Source organism: Pteropus alecto, unplaced genomic scaffold, assembly GCF_000325575.1.
Source record: "Pteropus alecto unplaced genomic scaffold, ASM32557v1 scaffold22, whole genome shotgun sequence".
Lineage (NCBI taxonomy): Eukaryota > Metazoa > Chordata > Mammalia > Chiroptera > Pteropodidae > Pteropus > Pteropus alecto.
In genome coordinates this window covers 1789748-1806592 of record NW_006434839.1, presented here as the reverse complement: position 1 = coordinate 1806592, position 16845 = coordinate 1789748, and the positions used below count along the sequence as shown (strand labels likewise).

At 32.6% G+C, this 16845-nt stretch overlaps 1 protein-coding gene across 4 annotated transcripts in view; it reads right to left on the bottom strand.

Moving 5' to 3' along the window:
* Nucleotides 1–16845, bottom strand: part of BRAF (B-Raf proto-oncogene, serine/threonine kinase) — a 122596-nt gene that overhangs the window by 41344 nt on the left and 64407 nt on the right. For all 4 annotated transcript variants that reach the window (XM_025045907.1, XM_015588360.2, XM_015588361.2 and 1 more), the window contains exons 8-13: nt 13623–13782; nt 9399–9435; nt 5541–5677; nt 4177–4294; nt 1952–2036; nt 931–1107 (exon numbers count right to left, since the gene is read on the bottom strand). In XM_025045907.1, coding sequence (XP_024901675.1) covers nt 931–1107; nt 1952–2036; nt 4177–4294; nt 5541–5677; nt 9399–9435; nt 13623–13782 — 714 coding nt within the window. The remainder of the gene's footprint in view (nt 1–930; nt 1108–1951; nt 2037–4176; nt 4295–5540; nt 5678–9398; nt 9436–13622; nt 13783–16845) is intronic.

Sequence of the window (16845 nt, the reverse complement as noted above, 5' to 3'; positions counted from 1 at the left end):
AATGTTATAATGTGAAAGTATCATAGTGATTATGGGAAAAGATAATGGCTTGGGAAGCAGAAATTCTGAGTTAAACATTTTTGTTGCCACTTATTAAATATGTAGTCTTAGACAAGTCATTTAAAAGTCTTGGTTTCCTTATCCGTAAAAAGAAAAAATACCTACTTCATAACATTATAGTGACATAATGACCTATACATTTGAAAGACAACTGTGTACTATAAAATGTTAAATTAAGATACACATATTTTTAAACTACCCATAGAGCTTTCAAATATATTTTACTCAAAATTTTTATCTAAGCACTTTCAAAACTTACTTAATTTTACCTTTTGCTTTACCTATTCATTTGTAGTTAAGAACTGCATGCAAAAATTTATTCTTCGAGGTCAGTTTCCTATTTTGGCCTATGGTAAACTTTATAAAGTTACTTTATATCTTTTAAATTACACAGCAAAATTCAATGGGTATGAACAACTCAACTTGAAATTCTCAAAAAGGATCAGAATGCAGATTTTCATTTTACTTTATTTCATGTAGATGAGCATTTTGCAATCGAAAATATGGGCACTTGGAGAAAATAATCTGAAAGGATAATTAATATTTATTTTATATACTTCAGTTAATGACTAGTATTTTTTTGCTTGCCTCTCTTTGTTTTCTTAACCTATATTGCTTATTAGCTAAATCACTGCATGTAAAACATAAATTTGCGGTCATATTTGTTATCAATATTTTACATATAGTCTTCAAGACTGTAGTAGAGAGAGACTATTTTATTTCTAAGTATCCTATTGTTGGCTATTCGTTAAAAGCAGCCATATGTTGCTGAACAAGAATTTACAAGGCAATTCTAAAGCTAAAATCTTTAAAACACCCTCAATGGTCTTCAACAATAATTTACACAAGATTTAACAGAATGGAACTTACTCCATGCCCTGTGCAGTCTGCCGTGCAATATCTATAAGTTTGATCATCTCAAATTTGGTCTCAATGATGTGGAGGTGGTGATATAAGCTGGAGCCCTCACACCACTGGGTAACAATAGCCAGCTGTGGCTTTGTTGAATAGCCCATGAAGAGTAGGATATTCACATGTCGCGTTTTCCTGTAAAATGTGACAGTAAACAGTAAACATCGATGTACTTCAGCATATATTAAAAAAGAGACAGAAGCAGTCTACTTATCAGTAAGATGTTGCCAGAAAAAGGTTAAAAAAAGGCAACAGAAGGATAAATTTAGAAGGGACTTTAGTAAATTTCTAGTCTAACATTTTACTTTTTTCAGAAATATCTTTTTTAATATACCTGAGGTTGCTTAAATATCTTCAATTATGGGAAGTTTATTACTGAGACTGAAGACTATTTCCCACCATTTTTTTTTTTAAGTGGTTCTAGTATTAGAAAGTTTTTTGGGGTTGAGAAAAAAAATCATTTTCCTACAATTTCCACCACTGGTTCCCTGTCTTGCTCTCTGGAACAAACGAGGGTAAGTGTGTCCCCTCTGGACCAAAACAGCCTCCTGTGGGCCAAGTATCCTCACTTCTGTCCACCACTTTTCCTGAGTCACAGGTTTAAAATCCTCCTCATACAAGTTGTCCTTGCCTGGACATACTTTAATTGTTGGTGTTCTTCAAGTTCCAGAGCATGACATAATCTCTAAATGTGCTCTGATAAAATTACAATTTTCCAAGTATTATTTTCATATTTGGAAGCATTATTTCTCATAATCGCATACTACATTTTCATTAATTCACTCTAGGCTTAGTTCTTCTATCAGCTGTACAATATAATATTGTATACCACTTACAAGAATATGGCAAAAGACAAAATATACTCAAACTCTGTTTTATCCATTTTAAGTAAGTCTGTAGAGCTAACAGGAGCTACTTCTGGAAAACAGGAGCTAATGAAGATAACTTCTCTGGAAAACAATAATGCACACAAACTCACCTGAGTACTCCTACTTCATTTTTGAAGGCCTGTAACTGCTGAGGTGTGGGTGCTGTCACATTCAACATCTTCACTGCCACATCACCTAAAAGGTAATTGTCATTCCAAATGTTATCTGATATTTTAAATTTAAAAATACAAAAACTCTCGGGTATTTTCACTAATTACCACAGTCTTAAATTCATACCATTATTAAACTGTTTTATGATTTAATAAGTTATACTATAAGTTCCTTAACTGCATTAACTTTCTAGGGATAAAAACTAAAATAACCATGACACTCTCAGACTAGTATTTCAATATACCAATCCAAAAAAAAACAGCCAATTTTGTTTTTCTCCTAGAAATTTAGTTTAACCAATTAAGCACCCATGGTACTTCTCTGTTTTTTTTTTAACAATATTAAATTAGATGCATTTACTGAATATTAAAACTACATGTGATAGGTACGATGGAGCTTGCCTAAAATAGAAAACTACAAAACTTTTTTATCAGAGTAGTTAACATTTTTAAAAAGTCTATAGATCACTTATTGCTTTTGCTTAGAAAAGTTATTGAAATTGTAATCATAATTAAAAAAATAACTTTATATGAAACGGGAAGAACTCATATATACTGCCAGTGGGTATGTAAATTGGTACAACTACTTGAAACACTGTTGGCAGTAACTACTAATACTGAACATATGTACATCCAGTGGCCTCACAATTCTTTCCTAGCTATATACCAAGCAAAAATGGACACATATGTTAATCACATGATATGTATGCACTAAGAGAATTCAGAGCAGTAGCATTTGTAATAGCCCCAAACTGGAAACTATTCAAATACTCATCACACAGCAGACAGAAAAGGGAATTATTTTAGAGTCACACAGTGGAATACTATACAGAGCATGAATGACCTACAACTATACACTATAATAAGATAAATTTTATAAACAATGTTGAGTGAAAGGGGCCAGACACAGAAGAGTACATGCTATGTGATTTCTTTATAGGCAGGATAGGGTCACCCCTGGGGAAGGAGGACATGAGGACAACTTCTACAGCACAGGTGTTGTTCTGTTCATTGAGTACAGATGTGTTCACTTTGTGAGAGTTCAGTTACTTGTACACTTATATGTACTTTTTGCTACGTATATCATGCTTCAATATAATTAACTTATTTTTTGTGGTTATCAAAGTAATACAGTGCTCACAGTAAAAAAAAATTAAACACAAAGCATAAAGCATAAAGAAAAAATCATGTCACTCAGAAATGACCATTGTTAATTAATATGCTGAGGTATATCCTACTAGGTTTTTATATGTATCAGTGTGATTTATGAATACATATGAAAAGATAACCTCAAAAGATATGTACTTAAAAACTGTTTTTAAAATTGTTATATATATTTCTTTGTTGCACCATAATATGGGATATTATACATGCTGCTTTGTAAAATTTATTACATCGTAGACACCTTTCTATAACAATAAACATAAATCTATCATATAAAATCATATATAGAGGTTATAAATTTACCTAATACTCTATTAATGGGCATTTATATTTATTTCCATTTTTCATTAATATTAAATCTCTAATGAATATCCTTGCATGCATATCTGCTTATTACTGTCCAATTACTTCTTCATTATGAAGGTCTACAAAAGGAACTGTTGGTTCGATATACATAATGCCAAACTGCCCTCCAGAAAATTTGTAGCAATTTAATTTCCCACCAGCAGTATTACAATCACAACTCTATATATAATGAATTAAAAAAAAAAATCTTTGTCCAACTGAGAGGCAAATAATGATGTCTATTTTTTTGAATTTGCAGCTCTCTGATAACAAGTGAGGCTGAACATTTTTTATGTTTCCTTGTCATTTTTTCTTTTGGTAAGTAGACTTTTAACATGTTTACTTGTGGTTTATAATACAAATAAAATTATCAGCAGAAAAATTATCAGAGGAAAAAAATATCTTGGAGACTAGTTCACCTGAACAATCATCATCATCTTTAAAAATTATTTCTTTAATATAATGATAGGAGCCTTGGTTGTTATGAATCCAGTTTTTATTTCCCATAATTTATTGGAAACATTTGCAGGACTCTTGAATATGATCAAAAAAGCTTAATAATGCCAACAGTGAATACTCTAACATTTTTTTATAAAAGCTATTAAACATATCCTATTCCTATAACTTGCGACAAGGTCATCGTACTACATACATACCATGCCACTTTCCTTTGTAGACTGTCCCAAATGACCCAGATCCAATTCTTTGTCCCACTGTGATCTGCCCATCAGGAATCTCCCAATCATCACTTGAATCCCGTCTACCAAGTGTTTTCTTGATAAAAATAGTGCAAAGTCAAGCCAAAGCAAATAAAAAAGGAAAACTTTATGTTTCACACTAAGTACATTCATTTAGGCCTGAAAGGGACATATGTTAGGAAGAAATACGGTCTTTTAAAGAAAAAAAAAAAATACTCTGGAGGAATAATAATTAGAAGTATGATTCTCACAATACAGAACATAAACTGTAGACCTAAGCTAGTATTAGAATAAAAAAATTTATTAAAAAATAGAAATTTATTGGGTATTACCAGAAATATGTATTACTAAAATCAATAAAATAGCCTTTTATCATCTGGAGGACTATTAGGGGCAAGATAAGTACTATACATTTGTGACTAGTTTTGATTCCAAAAGCCCAGAATTTAAGTTAACTTATTTTTACTATGGTAACTGCTAATTTATCTACTTACTCTCCCAGTAGTAAATTGTTAAATTTCCTCAAGTATCTTATCTGATCCAGCCTCTCGAAACAATTATCAACATACACAATCACTTCGGTAGTATAAAGGATCCAGCTATCTGACATATACTGTTAGTATACATTGCTAAAATTAAATTATTAGTTTTTAATTTAGATTTCTTTTGCAGCAGAAACTTATTCTTTCAAATAGTGAAGTATGTCATTTGGTAGATACTTGAATTTAGGACCAACCCTTTACAACATATATGCCTAATAATGCTTCCTAAAATATTAGCTTACTTTTTCCCTTATTTTAAAAACAGAACACTACAGTTGACTCTTGAACAATGTGGGGTTTAGGGGTGCCAGCTCCCCACCTCCTGCAGAGTCGAAAATCCACATATAATTTTTGATTTCCCCCAAAACTTAATTGTCCCGTGGTATCCACTGGGGATTGGTTTCACAACCAATACTGTGTTCGATCCTCGCTGGCTGAATCATGGATGCGAAACCCGGGAATACGGAGGGCTGACTACTGATTGAAAAACATCCATGTGTAAGTAGACCCAGTCAGTTCAGATCTGTGTTATTCAAGAGTCTACTGTATTCTTACTTTTCCCAAACTGCCTTTTACTCAATTACATTAGAGTTGAGAGCAAGAATCTGTGTTGTTTGAATATGCTTCAAGCAAAAAATTACCAGATCTTAAATTTATTTGATTATGGGAATTCTGTGTCACATATGGACATGACCAAAATATCTAAAAGGTGACATTACATTTGGCTATGACTTCTATACAGAAAGAACTTAGAGGAAAAAAGATATTATATCCTCTCACCATTCGATTCCTGTCTTCTGAGGAAGAAGATGATTTCCGTTCCCGCTGAGGTCCTGGAGATTTCTGCAATGCTTTCACATTAGTGAGTGAGCCAGGTAATGAGGCAGGGGGGGTGGCAGACAAACCTGTGGTTGATCCTAAGTTAGTGAAAGGAAAAATGTATCCATTAAAGGAAGATCAAGTATGTTAATTTATTGGGGGCAGAGGGTGGGGGTTGATTTAGATTTATTTTAAAAATGCAGTGAATGTTCAAGTATTGATCTTTTAAAAAGGACAGGCCAAAAAGGGGCCTCGTTTGGTGATTAGTACTATAATTTTTTTAGTTCTTTGGCCACTGACCTTTAAAACATCTGATTACAGATACACACTTTGCTTATTGGTACATATTCTAAAAGAATCTCTCTAAAATAAGAGATAAAACCAAAAATTACTCCCAAGGTTCTGTTTCTTTAATTTAAAAAATCAAAAGGCAAAATCAATTTAAAAGCCCATATAAAAAATATACTTTTATTTTGTTACTCAGCAGCCAATCAATATAAAAAAAGATGGAAATCCTCAAATGAAAATATATTCTAACAATGACCTTAATGTTGAAAATACCTCACTTTTTAATATTACCTACTAAACAAATATTCTACAGCACATTCTACACTACCTAAGAGTGAGAGATACTGGTCAGTTTCCTTGTTTCCTCGAGGCTTATTCTACTAAACAAAGATTACCTGTTGCCTGCAGAATTTTAATGTAAACAAAGCCATGCAAGTTTCTCAGGACTCTGAAAAATCCCTGCCTTTATAAAATGAGAGCGAAATAAGTGATATGGCCTCTGAGCCAAGGTTCTACAAATGGAAATGTTCTATCAGCCATGTGAGCCCAAGGGGTGCATTCTTTGAAAGTACTTAGTTGGCAAGGTTGCATGCCTTTCTGATGGGTATTTTTCCAAATGCTGGCTCAGTGGCAATGATTCTAAGTTCATGTACAGTAGGACTTTGTTCGGAAGGGTTCAAGGCAAAGAGTCCTAATGGGGCCTACGTACAGTTAAGTAGGACTGAGATGTCAAATAATATTTGCATCTATGGAACAAAAAGACTCCAGGAGAATTTTTTAAAAAATGATTACTACTTGGGGTTGGCGGGGGAGGGAGTGACTATCTTTCCAAGAACAGGAATACCAATGGCAACATTTAAATGTTAAATCTGTGTGGAAATTTTATCATTACTACATCACCTATGTTATCATGTGGAATTCCCATGATCTCATGTATAATTTTCTAAAAGAAAATGGTATCTGGAATGTCTATTAACTAGAGCACATTCCATTTTCTACATTTCATATTAATAATTTTCAACACCATAAAGCCTTAACTTTGCAATTCTGATCTACTCAGTACTGTATTCTATTATTTATTTTGATTACATTACTCAGTACTGTATGATTTTCTAGCCCATTCTATGGATTTTCTGAGAAACAGTTGGGCTGAGAGTAAAAATCTGAACCACCTCCACACATTCAGAAAAAGTAACAGACACTAAGTAGCAAAAGCCAGTAAACATAATTCTTTAAAAATATTTATAGCAAAACATTTCTTTCAATTTTGACTTAAAATTTTAAAGATTAGTTTAACCACTAATTAAAGTATGGCAAGAAAAATGGTAGAGTAAAATTATACTGCTAACTTTTTCCTTATATTAGGTCATAACTGAAAATATTAATCTTCAAATTTTCGGAAGCTACAATATCCCTAATATATTAAAAATCATCTTTAAAGCTCCCTACCTTTGATATAATATAAAATATACAAAATAATTAAAAAATATATAAAATATACGTCTTACATTTAAAAAGTACACTGCTGATATTACAAAAAATAAAGCCAAAAGTCTAGTATAAAATCTCATAATAAGGATTTCCATTTCCATTTTTACTTTAAAAAAACCCCCCACAAAACTTGATAACAAATATTAAGTCATCAATGTTATCACCTAAATGGATGAAAATAAAAGAAATTCAAACCGGAAAACCCCTCCCACACACATTATTTATTGCCACCCACTGAGTTTAAGAAGTTATCAAGACCAAAAAGTAACTAATGTAACAAAAAACAAGATGGAAATAACAGATTTTTCTTGCTTTTAAAATTTATGACAGACAGCATACAGAAAGCTTGTGGTAGTGAGTATGTGTGAGAAGCACATTCAGAGCATTCCAGCCAGGCCAAGCAGAAATTTAGTACTGAAAACTCTCACACTTACAAACACACGCTGTGAGGGTGAGGCACAAACAGTATCTGTAGTTCATATTTAGTTTGCTTTGGGTGAAAACAAGAAAGAAGAGCCCAACTACCTCTGAACACTGGGCCAGGCTCAAAATCAAACACTATTTCACTGGGGACAGAATGTAGGAGGGGACTGGGAGTCCGGGATTGGTATTTCCGAAGACAGCGCATCAGCTGGTTCAAAGGGGCTGTTAGAAGAGAAAGAGAGGGGCAGGCAAACACAGGAAGACAGACACACAGAAGAAATGAAAGAAGTCATGGGGAATAAATAAGATGAGTCGAAGCCTGCTTCACAAAATAATTCTGGATGTTTTATAAACTGCTTACTTTCATAAAATCCCAATGATTTTTTTAAAAAGTGACTCATCAAAAAAGGAAAGAAATGCCACTTCATTTTAGGTACTAAGCAGGCAGTTATTATGACTAAGTTAACTCTGTGATGCTAAAATGATGGCAACATTTAAATGCTGAATGTACTGGGCAAAATTTTCAAAAGCCACAGCTACTAACACATATGAAAAGTCAAACTAGCAGCAACATTAATTGGTGGGTTCATGGAATAACAAACAGAAAACTTTTATTACTATGTGTTATAGTAAATACTAAGTCCAAAATATATAATGCAGGGTTATTATTTTGGTAGCTTCACAGGTACATAGAAACATAACAAAAGATGGTTTATACAATGTTTATTCAATATAAAATATCCTTGAGTCTGGGCTTAGGTATTTTAAAGTTAAAGTAGGTCACAGGGACAAGACCAACTCTAAGTAAGATAAGCAAGTATTGCAGGTCTTCCTTATTAGACAGAAGACAGCTGAAAAGGGAGCATGGAGAACCACCTGGAAGAAAACTTTAAGACAGTTTCAAATATCATCTCTTGGAAAACATTATGTGGGGCTAAATTCTTATTTAAAAAGTATTTTCTTAATCAATGTTTTCTTATGTCCTCCTTTTTTACTGGGTACTAGAGTGAATATGAGCTGAAAATTCTGTAAGAAATCTCAATTTAATTTCTCATTTGCTTATTTTATTTACTGAACTGAAAAAAGGCAACTGGGCTTTTCTAGTAGGAGGTCCATTCTTTAAAAAGTACATTTCAAACCCTTGTAGTAGGCTGAGGGGATGTGGTTGACAATATTTAACAGGCAGTCCAAGGGATTCTCCCTAAGAATGACTTATGAAAGCCAAGTTTTAATGGATTCCAAGCTCAATCTTTAAGTACTAGTGGAGGTTTCCAAAGGAAATTCTACATTTCCAGCTTTGAAGATGGTCTGGAATCAGTAAAGTGGGTAAAATAACTAAGAATCTCTCTTTGATAGCAACCATTTAAAACTGTACACGGTACATTTAAGATTCCTTTTTATGTACCCTCTTTTTCTCTACTCAAGTTATAAATTAGTTAAAATTTTATTAGAGATAAATGATCAATACTAAAGAAAAACAAAAAAGTTTGGGTTTTCTCTACACATTTTTCTCTGTGTCTGTGTTTCATGAAAGAAGCAAATATAAAAGAGACAAGCAGCAAAGCAGTTGCATTTTTCTCTGAGCTTTTTTTTTTTTTAATTGAAATCACCACTTACCTCCATCACTACGAAACCCTTGGTCTCTAATCAAGTCCTACAAATAAATAGTAATGTACATTTTATTCAAAGCTTATGGTAAGAAACTAATAACAACACTGAATTTTCCACTTCCACTAAGCATTAACAGAAAGGTTAATTCAAAATAATAACTGTCTTATAATTACTTCACAAAACAGAAAGTATATAAAATTAGCTAGTGAACATGATAAAACCGAAATTTTGAAGCACTTGCCAACCTAACCCTATATTGAAGGGATTATTAGTCCTGATCAAATGTTGAAATCCATTTCAGGCCATTCAAATCCAATGGCTGTATCAATTCTTAAAAAAAAGTTCTACTGGCACATATTAAGAGCCATAAAATGTTCATACCCTTTGATCCTGTAATTCCACTTCTGGGAATTTTTCCTAAGGAAATAATTCAGAAGAAAAAATGATATGCACAAAGATGTTTAGTGCAGCATTATCCATCATACTAAAAAAATCAGAAATAATTATTTCCCTCTTATAGGCATTTAGACATATTGACTAAGTAAATTATAATGTATCAATTTAATGAGTATTATGGCAGCTACTAAAACAATTATGAAGACTGAATCATGAAAGATGTTTACAATATAATAAAAAAACAATACAAAATTAAATGTACACTGATTACAATCATAAAAATATGAATAGGGACACACTAGAAGGGGAAAAAACACAATGGCTCAAACGAGGCTTTTGTTTTGTTAGGCTTTATTATTAAATTATAGGTTTTTACAATAATGTTGGAGGTAGGGGGAAAAGTCTACTGGTAATGCAATGCAATTTGGACCTTAATAGGCAGAACTTAGATTAGTTTGTTTACCTAGTGTAACTTAAATGTGAGGGATTGAATGGCCCCAAATGTCTCTAAATAGGTTCACAGGATCTTTGCAAATAGGCGGTTTTTTGTTTACAGGCTAAAAGAAAGTGAATTCTTTAGAAATGTATTTCTATCATGTTCAATGTATTATATAAAGCCTTCAACATTTTCTACAAAATATCAACGAATACTCATATACTTGCAAACAAAGTGCTAGGCGTTAGGGGTTGTGTGGCTACCAATAAATGCAAAACACTGGTGGTCTCACTAACTTTCTTAGTTCTAGAGAGCTTATAATCTAAGTGGGAGTAAGATGTACACACATGAAAACGGAATGATAAAAGAATAATAGCTTAAGAAAACAATAAAAGAGGTGCCAAAGTTGCTTAGTTAATTGCTAAATAAATGATATGGGTGAAAAGATTCTTAGTGCTATACAAGTTCAAAGGATAACTAACTAACTATAGAACTTGGTCATTGGTAAAGCATTTGAAGAGATGGGCTATGAATTGGGGTTTGAGGAATAGACAGGAATGTAGAAAAGAAAAGCAGAGAACCTTCTAGACAGGGGGAAAAAAAAACCAAAAAACAGAAGACAAAGGCAGAAATGCCACATCTCTTTCCTTTTTGCTGCATCCGCCCTGTAACTCCCCACAACCATGGATCTGTCAAATTTGGCTTTCTCCATTCTTATAACTTACTGCTAGTACCATCATAAGCTTTCATTTTTCTATCTCAAATATGTTCAGGATTTTAAAAATTTATTTACGTTTTTAACTTCTTTCAACAATGTTTTGTAGTTTTCAGTGTACAAGTGTTAACACTTCTTTGTTAAATTTATTCCTTAGTATTTTCTTTTTAATGCTATTGTAAATGGAGTTGTTTTTTAATTTCATTTTCAGATTGTTTATTGCTAGAGTTTATAGAAATACAACTATTTTTTGTATCCCGAAACCTCATTGAATTCATTTATTAGCTTTAATATAGTTTTTTTTTTTGTGGATTCTTTAGAGTTTTCTATATGAATTCATTTATTAGCTTTAATATAGTTTTTTTTGTGTGTGGATTCTTTAGAGTTTTCTATATAAGATGTCATCTGAAAATAGTTTTACTTCTTAAAAAAAAAAATAAAAATAAAGCTTCCTCACAATCTCTTGACAATCTTTCTACTTGTTCTAGGTTAAACAGGATCTTCTAATAGTCTAATACTGGCTATTTCAAACTTTCCCCCAATCTCCTATAGTTCCTTCCTTATTTATGTATCTTCTCTTTAGCATGATAGAGAAAACAGAAGCATTCAAAGAACTTTGTCCTGCCTAATATCTACAAATATTTGCGCAGTAATATTAGCCATAATTTCTGAATTCTTATTATGTGCCAGGCTTAATAAGCATTTTCAAATCACTACAAGAAAAAGATATCATTAGCCTCAAGGTTAAGTCATTTCCCCAAGGTCGCACTGCCTGTGAAGAGCTGGAGAGCTAGCTTGCTAGCTATGCCTATCTTTAAATCCTCATAACTTCTAAGGAACACTGCTTCCAAGTTCAGGGAACTTTACTACTTCAATTATTCTCTCAATTGTCATCCTCAACCTCTCTCTTCATTGCCTATACCTCAAATGTTTACTGGGGTTGCATTTTTTTACTCTCTTTTCAACTTATTAATATATACTCTTTGAATAATATCACTTATACCCATTACCTGATTCATGCTAATTATTCTGACATCTGTATTTCTACTTGAGGTTCTAATATTCAACCAGTGAAGTCCCGTAGTCATCTTAAAGTCAATAACTCTAAAATAAAAGTTATCATTTTCATTTCTACAAACTCTGCTCTACTTTCTTTGGTATTTCTTATCGTAATGAATGGAATAAATATGATCTATCTGCCCAAACCAGAAAAATATGGGCATTATCCTCTACCTTTCGTCTCTTTCTCCTCTATTACTGATTATATAGCATAAGGCCAGGTGTTACTCTATTTCAATCATTAATCCGCCGTGTGATCTTGGGCAAGTTTCTTAAACCACTCTAAACCTAATTTTCTTAAGAGTAAAATAATAATAGTACTTAACCCACGAGTCTTTATGAAGACAGAATAAGGAAATTTATGTAAAGTACTTAGTACCTGGCATACAGTAAGCATTCATAAGTAGTAGCCTACTTTCAATATCATTCCTAACAATCTTGCCTATCAAACTTCTCACTAATTCAAAAGATTTTTCTAAAATATGGTGAGATCACTTTCTCCCCCACTCAAAAGTGTTTTAGACTTCCCACTACCAGCTGCTATGGAGACCTGAGAGTAATACACAGTGCCTTTCAGTTGAACTCTACCTACCTAGTTTCGTCTTCTACCATTCCCTACCCTTCTCCTGAATCCTAACCTCCTACAGTTTCAACCGTTAATTACATCCCATGTAAAAATATTTCCGTATTTTTACACATACTACTTTCTTAACAAATGCCCTTCCTTCCTAAAGCCCCAACCAACTACTGTACTTAATAAACTCCTACTCATTCATCTTTTACAATCTGGGTTAAAAGTTGTCCCTTCTCTACTAAATATTCCTAGATCCAACCAGGCAGAGTTTATCACCCGCTTCGATAAACTATCACTATATATTTTTGTGATTATTTATATATATGTCTGATTCATCCATTATACCATGACCTCCTTGAGGGCAAAGACTGTGTGCTAATTCATCCTTAATTCTCAATTTTGACACAGTGCCTATCTATCCCAGAGTTGATATTAAATCTTGTTTATTGGAATAATAAATAATGATTAAAATTGAATTAAGTGATGATGAGACCAGAGAAGACACATTTAAAAAAATGATTAAAACCTAATGACAAACTTTACATGACAAAAAAACCCCCCACAAAATTCAAGATGTGTATAGAGATGGAACAGTGGTATAATCAAGAAAGTAAAAAAGATAAAAGGTAGCTTTACATGTCAAATATATAAAGTAATGATTAGTCTTTAAGGTTTATTTAACTCAACGTTGTACTTTTAGAAATTTAGGTAGAGATTTCAAATTGATGTAAAGATCTGCGATTGCATTCTTATTTTTTCTTTACCATAAAATGGCCAGTGGATTACCTGTTAAATAAATGAAGACTTTTACAGAGATGATGTTATAGGGAAAAAAAATCAGAATAACTCTAATTTGGCACCAGTTAAGTATTTAATGCTATCAGAGAAGATGACAAGGCTTTTCTGATCTATAATTCATAAAAGTCTATCACTTATAATAACTGTGATAAATGAAAGATGGCACTTATTTCTGATCTATATTATAATTGTAGCAGAAAAATAAAGAAATACACTTGAACTTTTTCAGTTCTAACAATGTTGGATACTTACATCAATATTGACAGGCTCTATTGTGTTTATATGCACATTTGGAGCTGACGAAGACCGGTCTCGTTGTCCAAACTGATTTCGATGATCTTCATCTGCTGGTCGGAAAGGCTGTGGAATTGGAATGGATTTTGAAGGAGACGGACTGGTGAGAATTTGGGGCCTGGAAAAATCAAGTCATTGGAAAATAAGGCTCAGAGCAACTTTATAGATATAATAACGTAAAAAAATGGATGACATAAAGATTTCCTTATTTTCATATTCTTAAATAAAATCTTTACAATAAAGCATTAAAACCCCAGCAGTAATGGATTTTAAAAGTATTAGTTTAAAAAGCGAAGATATGCCTACAGCTTTGACTGACACCGCTGCTTTTGCTCCAGCAGACCCTCCAGAGACGGTCGATAATAAGAAAGAACACTGATTCGTATCCAGAAAACTCCAGGGAAATCTATAAATGGCTAGAAATTACCTGGGGCTAAATAGCTGAAGAAACTCTTGTCCTTTAAAGTTACACAAAAATGCTCTGGGTAGGGACTGAATGAATAAAATCTGCTATTTTTTTTCTACCTTTGTCATTTCTTGATAGCTGAAGTTACTAAAATGAAATTTTTATGCTAAGTATTAGGAAATTATAAAAATTTTGAGAATATACATGTGTAATTTAAAACTTAAAAGATATACCTGTTGCTTTATACAAGAGTTGAATTAAAATCCTGAACAATAGCAAAAGACCATTTCCAAATTCAAAAGATGATCCTTATAGTGTCAATTTCATATTTCAAAATTTTTATGATGCCCAATAACCGACACAAGAGACACAGAAGAATCACATATTAAGCATTAAAAGAATTATTTTTAAAAACTGCTTTTTAGTGAAACCATCAAAATAAGTTACAGAGTGACCTATATTTTGGTACTGTAGATAAATAAGAAAATCGATGATCTCTTATCACTGGCCCTAAAATAAATCACAGTGCACTCTAAAGTTTGAGAGTAGGTTGTAAACAGCTATGCTCCTCAGAAAAGATATCCAAGGGAGCAGAGATGTGAATATCACTTGAAAGATGAGGTATAGCTGTCTCAGTGAGCTCCATTAGGACCAATGAATGACTCAGTCTAACAGAGACAGGTTATCATTCAACCTTACCTTATGCAAACTCTGTAATCAGTATTATTTAGTGGTTATTAAGACACAGACAGAAAGACAATGTTGAGGGAATAAAAAGACATTTTGTGAAGGGAGAGGATTTAGAGAGGAATGACAAGAATATATAGTAGAAAAGAAATAGATAAAGGTTTAAAGAGCCAAAAAAGTCAAATAGTGACAAAAAGCTTCTGAATAAAGCATGTTAACAGAACCCAAACCATACTAGTTTATAGTTTGACTTCTCTGAGGCACACTATTAAGGCTAGCGAAAGAAATTTTGCCTTTATCTGTTCATATTAATTAATAAATTCACAAAGAACTGAAATAAAAATAATAAAATATTACTTTAAAAAGTTGGTATCAGCCCAGTGTAGGTAAGACTGATGGAACTGGCCTTTACAAAAGCAGTATGCTCCACTGGTCTTTTTTATTTTGACTGTTGAAAAATTTTTAGTCTGTGACAGAGCTGTATTTTTGCTTTAGACAGCCAAATATACATCCTTTGCCAAAAGATTTTAGAAGCAAGTAAAAAAAAAATGTAAAAATGACAATATTAGTTTTTTAAAAGAGTTTTAGAAAACGCAGTTTTTTAAAAGGCTATTTGTAGGCTGATCTGAAGTCTCAAGGCAATAACATACTTTAAGGTAGGACTTGACGGTGAAAAACCCTAATTTAACAACTGTATAAGACAGTCTAATTAATATGATTGCTTTGGTGTAGGCATAAGTGACAGCAAATCATTCTTGAAACTCACTGAATTGCGAAAGTGGTATGTAGCGCATATCAAATCAGAAATATGTATGCAAAGGACATCGTATCTAAAGAAAAGAATGAATATACTAGGAAAAAAGATATCTTCCTATTCCACAAAACCAGAAAGACTATAATCTGGCAGTTGGTATCTACCACCACCCACGGAAAAGTATGCGCTGGTCCACAAAGTCAATTCATCTAGCATTGAGGGCAAGTATATTCTAATTCTGAAGAACACTTCAAGTAACTGATCCTGATGTCATTAAATATCTGATCCATGTCCTAATTCATCGGTAACAAAAAAGTCCTGGATTATAATTTGGTTTCTCATAAATGTCTTCCAAAAGCAGAGAGAGTGTTGGTCCATCCAACAAGAAGTTCGGTTTATATAACAGGCATATCTGAATTAGTCTTTCTGATTTGGGTTAATGTAAACCAGCAATGTCCCTAACTCTCATCCTTTCTGAGAACTGATAAAACTGAGTGTCCACACTGGGAAGTCTTTACCTAGACCAAGGCAACTTATACCCCATGAATCATACTAGCGGTCAGCAAACTGGCTTTCTTCTGATACCTCTACCTATCTTGCAAACCTCTTTAAAGCAATATCAAATAATAAATAAAAATAATTTTTTATCTCTAACACCCTTTAGCAAATTACCAGTTAGTTTGGATCTCATTTTTAATATATAATATTAAAAAATTTCAAGCAAAGTTACTACTTCTGTTCAGCAACATGCAAATTTTTCAATGCTGACTTATAAATTTATACATTCCATAGCATTTTTAAAAAGTAGAAAAGTAGGTACCTCTAACTTTTTATTCAAACTGGGCAATGTATCACTTCTGCAGTATGTCTTGGTTACACCCATTATTATACGTTTCATGACCATTATAATTGTTATCAGGACTACTAACAAAATGCAAAGGAATTCTGACATAGAACAGGATTAACTTCTATCTTTTCACAGGTACACATATTCACTTGTGACACAAAAGTTTGAACATCTTTCTCATCATTTGCTCAAGACCAGAATCTAGTTCAGTTTAGCTATGAATAAAGTACTCATGGCATAGGCAAATGGTTTAATTAAAGGTAGCATTCCATTACTGTAAGGCAAATGTCCTAAGCATACCATTACAAACCTTCAGAGAGGCCAAGCTAATTTCATTATGATGTTCTGTAACTCTGCTCACAGAACTGGGACCTGCCATTAAAAAGGCATCATGATCCAGAGAATTCATCAGGAGTAAATGTTATAGCTAAAAGATTAATTAAAAATCAAAACGAACAAACGCTAACATTTTGATTTGATCTTTTAA